Source organism: Zingiber officinale, chromosome 7B (assembly GCF_018446385.1).
Source record: "Zingiber officinale cultivar Zhangliang chromosome 7B, Zo_v1.1, whole genome shotgun sequence".
Taxonomy (NCBI): domain Eukaryota; kingdom Viridiplantae; phylum Streptophyta; class Magnoliopsida; order Zingiberales; family Zingiberaceae; genus Zingiber; species Zingiber officinale.
In genome coordinates this window covers 10,405,979-10,417,268 of record NC_055999.1, presented here as the reverse complement: position 1 = coordinate 10,417,268, position 11,290 = coordinate 10,405,979, and the positions used below count along the sequence as shown (strand labels likewise).

The 11,290-nt window shown below is 34.1% G+C and overlaps 2 protein-coding genes across 6 annotated transcripts; both read right to left on the bottom strand.

The window, feature by feature from the left end:
- Positions 1-303: 303 nt before the first annotated feature.
- LOC122004830 (glucan endo-1,3-beta-glucosidase-like) lies at positions 304-855 on the bottom strand. Its single transcript, XM_042559650.1, has 2 exons — positions 582-855; positions 304-470 (listed from the first exon to the last, which is right to left on the bottom strand). Exons 1-2 carry the CDS (start codon positions 799-801, stop codon positions 445-447), a joined length of 246 nt encoding a protein of 81 aa, XP_042415584.1. The 5' UTR covers positions 802-855; the 3' UTR covers positions 304-444.
- Positions 856-1,329: 474 nt separating this feature from the next.
- Positions 1,330-4,366, bottom strand: LOC122005280 (SPX domain-containing protein 1-like). 5 transcript variants are annotated; one of them, XR_006118366.1, is made up of 4 exons: positions 3,914-4,366; positions 3,626-3,825; positions 2,617-2,757; positions 1,330-1,765 (listed from the first exon to the last, which is right to left on the bottom strand). XR_006118366.1 is itself a non-coding variant. In XM_042560265.1 (3 exons), the coding sequence occupies exons 2-3, from the start codon at positions 2,699-2,701 to the stop codon at positions 1,548-1,550; spliced, it is 303 nt and encodes a 100-aa protein (XP_042416199.1). In that variant the 5' UTR covers positions 2,702-2,757; positions 3,584-4,366; the 3' UTR covers positions 1,330-1,547. The 5 variants fall into 5 exon arrangements, 3 of the variants coding, with proteins under 3 accessions (XP_042416199.1, XP_042416198.1, XP_042416200.1); XM_042560265.1 differs by having other exon boundaries at positions 3,584-4,366; XM_042560264.1 differs by having other exon boundaries at positions 3,626-4,366.
- Between the last annotated feature and the right edge of the window lie 6,924 nt (positions 4,367-11,290).

Sequence of the window (11,290 nt, the reverse complement as noted above, 5' to 3'; positions counted from 1 at the left end):
TAACTTTAACTAATACATCATTTTTTTTACTCGCTCATTATAATCCGTACCAGTAACTGTAAAAAGTTTTAGTCCTTTTCAAAATTTTTACAATTGTCGGATACAATAAAAATGGTTTCAAAATTCTTTTTTATTTCTAACATAGGAGACGTGTGTAGAGTTTTTAGATTTGATTTTTGTATTTAGTGAAAGAAATATGTACACTGATATTATTTTTTAATATGTTTGACCTTATATATACTTATATTTATCCCTCTGATGCATGAAAATTTAAAAAAAAAAGAGATAAACGATCGCTTTATTAATGAATTTAATACATGGAAACACGTAAGCAAATTTATATTTATTTGTTCGTTTTATTTTTGGTGCGACCAAACTAAACCTCAAACTCTATCGTATCCTCAAGCACTCCAGCTTGCTTCATGAAGGATCCAGTTTGCTTCATTAAGGATATACGCAGCCCTCGTAACCTACCACAATGAGAGGTGAACCAAGCATCAGAATCAAGAATAGTAAAGGCGTGCAAATTGATCAAATTAATTAATTAGCAATTTTAATCAAATAATTTATTATCGACTTACTGGGGTCGTCGTAGACTATGCGGCCGGAACCATCGAAGTAGCAGTTGAAGTCCTCATGCCCGGCGCTGTAGTAATAGGCGTTCATGGCGTAGTTTGCCACTTTGATGATGTCCGTGGAGTAGCACGGGCCGCCATCCTGTATCGCTCTACAATCTGCTAAGCCGCTCCCGCAAGCATAGTTGATGTTCGCCACGAGTTTCTCTGTTGTCGTTCCAGGCATGGATAGGCACCACGATCTCGCCGCCAATGCTGCCTGTCACATTCATTAATTTATTCATCGATTAGATCAATCTTGATGACAAGACATAGAGTTCAAAATATGGAAGCTCACTACAAGAAAAAAGCCTAACAACAACGGCTTTTCACCGTTGTCGTAGCCTCTTTCGGACTGTTGTTAAAGGCCGTGTTGTTAAAAGGGGTGCCCAAAGACAACAGTTTTTAACCGTTGTCTTTGAAGGCAAAGACAACAGTTTTACAACGGTGAAAAACCATTATATTTTCCTTCAAAGACAATAGTTTTTCACCGTTATCTTTGAGCGTCTACCTTTAATAACAGGGTCTTCAACAACAGTTTTAAACTATCTACGACAACGGTGAAAAACCGTTGTCTGTTTTAGATAAAAAATAAAAAAAAATTAATACACAATTTTCCAATATTATAAATCATTCAAAATACTAAATTTCAAAATAAAATTTAATATACAATTTTCTAACATTCAAAAATAATATCTATAACATTCTGAAGAAATTTCATAAGCAACAAACAAAATTTCATAAGCAACCAACAAAATGATAACACTATTAAAACAAAGGTAGAACAATATAACACGAGATTTTCTAATCTGTTTTGACTGTTGAACTTTTGCTCCTAATCTATTTCAAGGACCGCAGCACTGCTACGGTGCTCTTCATGTATAAGCTCTGCATATATTTAATCTCCTCCAACTCCGGAACCCTCCCACCTGATTATGCCGGCTTTGGCACTCCATTTTGTCCGTCGCATTCTGCTGAAATTGACAGATTGTTACTGGGGAAGAGGTGGTCGAGCATAGCCACACACTCCTTTACGAGTTTGTATAGGAGATCAGTTGTAAAGAATGGCTGCTGCGGAACCTTTTCGATGAAGGGTTGCCTGATAAGTGCTCCTGTTCTCTTGTCATACTTCTTCAGTATTTTCACTAAACCTGAATTCATCACAACAAGAATAATAAACCATCTAAATGAGTGCACAAATTTTAAAAAAAAAAAAAAACCATAAGAAAGGACAGAACAGTTAATCAATAACACTCAGATAATTGTAAAATAAAATTAGGCTCTGATCATGACTATGCTAACAGAAAAATACTATCCGCAGCGCACAAACGTATGTTGTTGATGGTCTTAACTATATTAAAAAAAAAATAATTTGATGAAAATAATAAATTAAAATTTTACAACAAATTTGATGCAAATCAAATCCATACAAAATAAACCATTATAATATAATGAAATTACATACTCCTTATGGATACTATTCTACCACATGTCATCCACCATTCAAACCATTACTGCATGAAGAAATAGTGTTTAAGGAATTTTTATCACTTTACATCTTTGGATCTGTTTATGAATTGTTGAATTCAAGTTCCAGTTTATAAACTAGATGTATAAAAAATAATGAAAAGATATATTACATTCTAATCATATAATTTGTAACCTAAATTTATTGGTCATATCATAATATGACTCCTAGCAACCATAGATGCATGAAGATCATATACGCCATGAGACCTAGCCTTGCACTAGGCCGGTGCATCAGAAGATGGCCCCTGGAAACCCTACAAAAATCATGTCTCAAATTGAACGGTATTTCCATAATAACAAAAATAGTTTGTTAGTATGAAATGAGAATCTTGCAGGCAGAGTTGCAAGTTATTTCTTGATAACTTAAGTTTTCTGGTGCTAGGTACCATACCATGAGAAGAAAAATGTCTTAAAAATGAATTTATTTGCTTCGTCAAGGAAACTAAAATCTCTTCAAATATGAAGTGCAAACCTTTAGCATCAGACTTTGCTGCAATTGAATGATCAGACCCAGACTCGATGTTTAGAACAAGATGGTCGTCAGATCCCTTTCGCATTGTTCTCAATTGAGCATCAGTTGAAATGGGTAATTTGGTGTTTTTCCTAGTGGTCCCTGCAAAAATGTAGTAACAATTAAAATAATATCTTGAAATAATCCTTGAAAGCTAAAGCTCATTTATGTTACTAACATGTAATTTTCATAAAATACAAGTCATCTGTTATCAAGTTACCAATAGACCTTTTTCCATATTGATTTGCTTGTAATGTCACATTGTCTAAACAAATATAATTCAAGATGACACGGCAGATAAATCTACAAATATCTTATGGTAAAATGTCTTATCATGTTTTCCAAGTTATTTGATTTGTAACAATGTCAATATATGCTTAAATGATTGTAACAATTCCTTAAGATTCTGATGAGAACTTGCAAGCAAGAACACATGAATTGTTAGGAATAATACCTAAATGATTTGGACACACATTATGTGTTTGAACTTTGAAGGAAGTCTGATTCATAGGAAACCAAACTTGGTGTTAGATTGTGGATGCTGATCAAGATGCATGCAGCACATCTTTCAATATATGATAATCTTCCCAGATTATTAAGTACACTAATATTTTGTTTCTACTTCAGCAAAAGATAGATAATAAGAAAATTTAGAAAAGCATGATAAATCATATTAATTAATATTTACATGGACTCAACATAAAAAAGAGAAGTTTAGAAATCTAAATAACCGATTTTGTTTTCAATAAATAGACTACAAATGATTGATACATTTCATCAAACATTTGGTGAGCTTGAATTGAATTAAGCAAAGTACATGCAATCATAACATAGAAGGATAATTCAATACAATCAATCAAACCATCTACACATAACAAAGATAAACAACAACCGACAAGCAACTCAATCCAACACAAGTAGAAATAACCCAATATCGTTGACGTGAATGAAGCTTCAGTTGCGGATGGACCTTCAGATGTAGTGGTTTTCTAGAAGTGACCTCTTCCCCTCTTCTAACCAGAAGATGGAATATGGAGGGCTGCCAGAGTGGAGCAAGCTGTTTGGAGACGATGAAGGGCTGCCGGAGTGGAGGAAATGAACTCTCCACTTCTAACCGGAAGTGGAGAGGGAATGGGGGCTGTCGGTGGTAGGTATAAAGCTTTCCTCTTCCTAACCCAGAAGAGGAGAGGTGGTGATGTGGTGAAAATGAATCCAGAGCTTGATGAGGAAGAGAAGAGTCGGTGAAAGAGGGGATTACCGGAAGTAGGAGTGGAGCTTCCTCTCTTCTAACCCGAAGAGAGAAAGGGGAAGGCTTCAGTTCCTCCTCTAACCTAAGTAGAAGTTTTCGGATGATGGATGGAAGAGCGGTGGCTGCTGAAAGGAAGTTATGGCCTCTCCTCTTCTAACCTGAACAGGAGAGATGAGAGTAAGTAGCTCCACCGGCGGTGATAGAGAGGAGGTGGTTGGCCGGATGTAGGAAAGGAGGAAGATAGAGAAGAAGACAACAACTTATGTTGGCGTCGAGAAGATGATGTTGGGTCTCTGCTTGATTGGAGAAGACAGAATGAGGGATGGTGGCCGGCCGGCTGACGGTGGAGACGTGGGAGTTGGTCGATGGATGGAGGGGTGAAGGTTGGTTTCGGCGGAGATGAGTTTTGGAGTTTTGGTGGAGAGGCTAGGTTAATTTCGTGAAGGGAGGTTTCGGTGGAAGAAGTTAGGTTAAAAAAAATTATTATTTTTTTTTTGAGATTCAATAACATTCAATAGACAACAGTTTAATAAAACTGTTGTATATTATCATGTAAGCAACGCTAGAAGACAACAGTTTTTTAAAACCGTTATCTTTGACATACATTAAACAACAGTTTTTAAAAATCGTTGTCTTTGACATACATTAGACAACAGTTTTTTAAAAATCGTTGTCATTTAAAAAAAATTATGATGAACAACAACGGTTTTCAATAAAACCGTTGTTAAATGACAAAAAGACAACAGTTTCTCAAAAAACTGTTGTCTATTAGGTGTGGTTAAATCTAAAATTTCTTGTAGTGAAGAAAAAATTCTAGGTGGTTTCAACTTTGATCAAATAATCAAATGATAATTATTTATCTGGCAAAAGATTGAAAAGAAATAATATGAATTTGAGTTTATGAGAGAGAATCTCACCCAGCCATTCGTTAGGCACGGGAGGAGGAACCAAGATAAAAGAAGTAGACTTATGGCCTTCCTCACTATGTTCATCATTATTGTTTGATCGAAATTGCTGATGGATTTAAATGGCTCGAAGAAGGTTTATATAGCGCTACTTGGAGTGGGAGGAAAAAAACAGAGAGACAAATAATTAAGAGTCTTATTACATTATCTATTTCGACTCAGAGTAAATGAGAAAGGAAAATTAGAAAAGAATGTCATTCAAACAAAAATATTAGCCGTGCCAAGTTTTGAAACTACTCATTATAATTATTCTGACATTTAATATATAAATAAAAAATGCAAATAATAATTACATTAATATAACGCAAAGATGCAAATAATAATTATATATTAATATTTAAACAAATTCTAGGACAGGTTCAGAACTCTATCATTTGTGCATTGGGAAGGCGTAGACAAAGATGCAAATAGTAATTATACATTAATATTTAAATAAATTTTAGATTGAGTCAACCCATAAATACTATAAATATATCATGATAAATCTATCTATTATTATAAAATATTCACACAAAAAAAGCCAGATAATGACTTTACTAAATAGTCAAGGAAAAAAATTTATCCAATTTATGATACCTTCCTAATTGAATTAAATATTAATATGAATCATATAACTATATAGAATTTATATTATTAGTTATATATATTACACTTACTTTTTTTATACAAGAGAAAAATAAAAAAGTTTAGATTTTTACATTTTGAAATTCTCACCATATATAAAATTTATTATTATAATTAGTCAAGTTTAAAGATTGCATTTTGAATGAAAAACTCTTCCATGATGTACCATGATAGTTTAGTCTTATCGGAGTGTTGCGATAATTGAGACATGAGATATTATCACATGAGATCTTAGTGTTAAAACACGATGCGTCCTAACAAAATAAAAATATATATTAATAAATTCTATACATGATAAATAAAAATATATATATATTATAAAATAAGATTATAATTAATGAAAAAATAAATTTATATCATATGATACGATAATTAATATTTTTATTTAAATAATAACAAAATAATTATAATATCTATTATAAATAGATATGTTTCTATTTATAGATGATGCACTTGTGACAAAATGACGGAGTTGAATTTTAAAAGTAAAAGTTAATCGCATTAGATGAAAGGAAATAAATAAAATAAAAAATATATTAATAACTTTTATACAGGATAAATAAAAAAATACAATTTTTAATAATAAGATTATAAGTAATTAAAAAAAATAATTTATATCATATGATGATTAATATTTTTATTTTAATAATAAATAATTATAATATCTATTATAAATAGTATGTTTTATTGAAAATATTTATTCCTATATTTATTATTAGAGTCTATAAAAAAAGTATATTGTCTTGTATTTTAGGTAGTTTGAAATTAAGTGGCATTCGGTATAGGGATTTGGAAATAAAATAATGGATTTATTCAAACTTATGTATGGTTGATAGAAATAGAATTAAAATTTGAAATAAAATTCAAAAATTTGGGTATTGATAAAACTCACATCTTCTTTTAGATTTTGACGGGCATGAGAATGAGAATTATGTTTTGGACGAAAATACCTTTAATATATTTATTCAATTTTTCTTTCATATCACTTTCTTTCTCCTTATTCTCTCTCAACATGCTTTCTCTCTCCACATTTTATCATTACACTTTCTCTACTCAATCTCTTACATTTTTTACTCTCATTCTCTCCTATTACATTTTCTCTCTCATCACACTTTCTCTCTCCTCATCCTCTCTCATCATGTTTTCTCTCCCATTACACTCTTTTTTCTTATTTTTCAACATCATACTTTCTCTCTCATCATACTTTCTTTCTCCTCAATCTCTCTCATCAAACTCTCTCTTCTCATATTCTCTTATCACAATTTATCTCTCTTCATTCTCTCCCATCATACTTTCTCTCTCCTCATCCTCTCTCATCGTGTTTTCTCTTCCATCAGACTCTCTTTCCTCATTTTTCCTCATCACACTTTCTCTCTCAATACACTTTCTCTCTCAACATACTTTCGCTCTCCTCAATCTCTCCCGTCACACACTCTCTTTCATTATTTTCTCTTATTACACTTTCTTTCTCTTCATTCTCTCTCCATCAAATTTTCTCTCTCATCATATTTTCTTTTTGCTCATCCTCTCTCATCATGGTCTCTCTCATCATGTCAAAGTGCCTTTGTTCTAGTGGCAAGCACGGAGACATCTGTTGCTTGAGGTGCTGGATTCGAGTCCTCTTAGCAACAAATTAATGTTCCCTGCGATGCCATGTCCAATCCCTCTTAGCAACAGTGTGGTACTGTGTCTCTCCAAAAAAATCCCTTTTGGAGTTTCTGGAGTATGGAGGTCATTCTGCGATGGGGCCAGTTACATTAAAAAAATAACCCAACATAGGATTTTTTTTTATCAAACTGACTTATCCCAAGTGGTAAGCATGGAGACTTGTGTTGCCTGGGGTTCCGGGTTCGAGTCCCCTTAACAACAAATAAATCCCCCTTTGAGGGGTCTGTTGACTAAGGTGCTGTCTCGGTAGTGGACCTCTTATCAACATAGTGGTACCGCGCCTCCAAAAAAAATCTCTTATAAGGCGTGTTTGGTTCAAGTTATCATGTATAACCTTAGTTATGTGATTACCAAGTAATCATATAACCACGGTTATGGAGAATAAAACATAACCAAATTTTGTTTGTTTCAATGTAGGTAATGCAACAAAAACTTGTTTGTTTTATGGTTTTAATAAATAACCTAGTTTAATATTTTACTATATTACCCTAAGTTACGAAAACAATTATGTATTATTATTATTATTATTATTATTTACCCTCTACGTTTTTTTTATTTTTTCTTTTTCACTTCTTTCTTTATTTTTATGTGATTTTTTTAAAAAAAATTGACCTTTTTATTTTTTTATTTTCTAAAGTTGTTTTTAGGTTTTTTTAAATTTATATTTTTTTGTTTTTTAATTTTTTTATGTTTTTTAAAATTTTTATGTTTTTTATATTTTTATATTTTTATGTTTTTAATTTTTATTTTTTTCACAAATTTTTATTGTTTTTTAATTTTTTTTTACATTTTTTATATTTTTATGTTTTTTAGATTTTTTCTATTTTTTACATCTTTTTTTCCATTTTTTATGTTTTTATTTTATTTTTTATTTTTTCTTTTACATTTTTCTTTCTATCACATTTTTCCTCTAACGGTATAGTAGGAAATTTTAATTTATTTTGATAGAAAACATTCAACTGACTAAATATTATTTTTAACAGTGATATTCATGCTCATACTCATTCCTATTATAAAATACTATGATTCTCATTCTCATTTTGATTCCTAAGAAAGAACCAAAGACCACCTATATAACTTTTAATTTAATCTTTTCGTGTCTGCTTCATTAACTTCATTCAAAGTTTCTAAGTGGTTTGACATTTTTATTTGGATGTAGTGTTTATTATATTTTTTAGATTTTCTTAGTTATTCTGTGTGAATAACGTATTAATCCTTTATTACTATTGGGTGAGAAATCAATTTAAAATCAAATTGAACAAATCAAAACCAATCTAATCATTTTTTTTAATAAATAAGCTGATCAAACTTTGTCAATAAAATTGAACAAATTGATCCAATATAAAATTGATTCATTCAGCCGATTATTAAATTAATCAAACTTTTCATATCAGCCAACTTATGTTGCATATTATATGGCTGCTATTGGACAGTCGAATAAGAACTCACCGATCAAGAGTCAAGTTGTGATTTAGAGATTTTCTTTGAGACACTAGTTTAGGTATATCAATTGAATGCTCAAGATATAATAGTTGATTGATACCGATTTGGTTTAATCAATTTCTGAATTTTAAAATCATGACTGAATCAAATAAACCAAAATATCGAGATTGTTTTAAAAATAAAATAAAATTCTAAATCTAACGTAACTTTAAAATTCGAACGGTTATTTAGATAATGTGCAGCGATATAATTCATTGCCTTCATTGATAGCTTACCATCATGGATTATGAAATAATAATGCAATGGGTTTATGCTTCACTAGGAGTTCCACAAGCCATTCTCAAGGGACCAAAGATTTCAAACATGATCCTTGGCCCAATGTTTTAGAAAGTCATAAGAATTTGTCCCAGTGTTTATTTTTGTAGCGGAGGCTATTCTTCAAACCTTCCTTTACAAAAATGCTCGTCTAACCAGATTGGCCTTAAACAAGCTAGGGAAGATTTATTGTAGGAGCATCAATTTGAGCAGACTTCTGCATTCGCCGATTTACTCCGTCCCACAGAGCCTATCCTAGAACCCTCTTCCAGCTCCTTGGACTAGGAGACACCTCTAGTTGTTCAGCGCAAAAGGCCACGAGAAGAAACATCAAGCCCGGATATATCCGATCAACCTCTGATCAACAGCCTTCTCTTGCCCTGGCTGAGATTTCTTTTGACCGAGTTAAAGAGCCTGAGTCTCAAAAACATAGTCGTTCTTGTTGGTATGGTTAGCACTGACAGTCTAACTCAGGTTTTGATGAATGATAAAATAGGTTAAGTTAATTTTGTTGTGATGTAGCACTTTGACGAAGTATGCAGGAGAAGCCCAGCTAGGTCGACGGGCTGACCTGATAGCTGGTATGAAGTCTAGATTGGTCGATGGGCTGGCCAGATGTCTGGCACGAAGTCCAGCTAGGTCGACTGGCTAACCGGGTAACTGGTAAGAAGTCCAGACTGGTCAACGGGCTGACCGGATATCTGGCACGAAGCCCAGCTAGGTCGACGGGCTGACTTAATAGCTGGCACAAAGTCCAGCCTTGTCAACGGGCCGATCGGATGTCTAGCACGAAGTCCAGGTAGGTCGATGGGCTAATTGAGTAGATAGCACGAAGTCCAGACAGGTCGACGGGCTGAACGGACATCTGGCACAAAGCCCAGCTTGGTCGACGGGCTGACCTGATAGCTGGCATGAAGTCTAGACTGGTAGACGGGCTAACCGGCAGTCTAGTATGAAGTTCAGCTAGGTCGACGGGTAGACCGGGTAGCTAGCACGAAGTCCAGACGGGTCGACGGGCTGATCGGACGTCTGGCAGGTAAGTTATGGTAAGTCACTAGAGGGGAGTGACTTGGTGAGGACATGTTCCCAATAAGGGAGCTTAGGCGTTGATCCAATTTAGCTCCATTTCGGAAGTCTACGTTGAGATTGTGACTAGATTATGATCTTAGTGAGACGGAATCTAATTGTTATCCTTTTTTATTATATTTGTGCTAACTTTTATTTTGTAGGTAGTATAACTTTTATTTTTGCCTTGAACTAACATTTTCTTGCAGGAAAAGGAGTTTTTTGGAAAATGCTAGTCCGGGCTCCCGGAAGGGATCCGGGCGCCCACAGAATGCCTATAAAAGAAGGCCTCCACGGAGCATCAAAACAACACTTCTTGTTACAACTGCTATGTTGTGCTCTGCCCCTCCGACGCTGTGAATCTACTCCGATAACTTGCGGTTCAAGTTTTTAATTATTATTTTCGGTATTTCATTTTTATAGTTCTTGTACCTACTATTGTAATCTTCTTTGTGAACTATTAGTGATTGCCCAACAAAAGCACTCAACGATTGTGGGCCTTAGAGTAGGAGTCGACGAAGGTTCGGAACCAAGTAAAATTGGTTCCTGTAGCGTTGTGATTTTTACTTTTTCGGTGCATACTCGCTTCGAATTATCGATCGCTATCCACCGCCTCCCCACCTCTAGCGACTTTCACAATCCAACAGTTATCTTTTTCAAATTACTATGATGAGGCTAGGCCTTCTTATTCCTATGTCTCATGTGATTGCCCGAGTTATGCAGCCCCCTGAGACAATGACCACCCTTCTACCTACTCAACCAATTTCAACACAAACTTAAATCATTCCTTCGGCTATCACTCGCTCGAGGTGAACCCCTTGTAGGAGATCAACTTTTTGGGTGTCTGAAGGACCAATGCTAGAGCAAAATCTCAAGCCAATTAATCAAGCATCAACATCCCTACCCGTCCATTCAGCTGCTATTCATTTACCATCGCCCAAGCTCCCTGTTGTTCTCCTTTCAAGGCCGGCACCTTCAACCAGTTCTCTCTGCTCATTCAAGAAATCTCATGGGTTACCGTCTCAGAAAGGTGTGGACCCTGCTTCTTCCCCACCCTATGGGATACTAAAATTGAAAGGTCTATTAGCCGAATCATTGGCACAAGTGCACGTACAAGCCTAAAAGACTACAATTTCAGAGTATGTTGACGAATACAATCGAAATGCCACTACGGTAAGTTCATGATTGAGTTTTCTTAGATTACTGTTGCGAAATATAACTTTTGTAATATTCTTCCAGTTTTATGCATCGGGCCTACATATGGGCCAACTGGTTGGGGGATCTGGAAAAGAGCAATAAAGTATTA

Coding starts and splice junctions, on each gene's coding strand:
- LOC122005280 (XM_042560265.1), bottom strand. CDS start 2,701: ATGCGAAAGGGATCTGACGACCATCTTGTTCTAAACATCGAGTCTGGG. Junction 1,766..2,616: donor AGCAAAGTCTGATGCTAAAG/GTTTGCACTTCA, acceptor TGATGAATTCAG/GTTTAGTGAAAATACTGAAG.
- LOC122004830 (XM_042559650.1), bottom strand. CDS start 801: ATGCCTGGAACGACAACAGAGAAACTCGTGGCGAACATCAACTATGCT. Junction 471..581: donor CATAGTCTACGACGACCCCA/GTAAGTCGATAA, acceptor TCATTGTGGTAG/GTTACGAGGGCTGCGTATAT.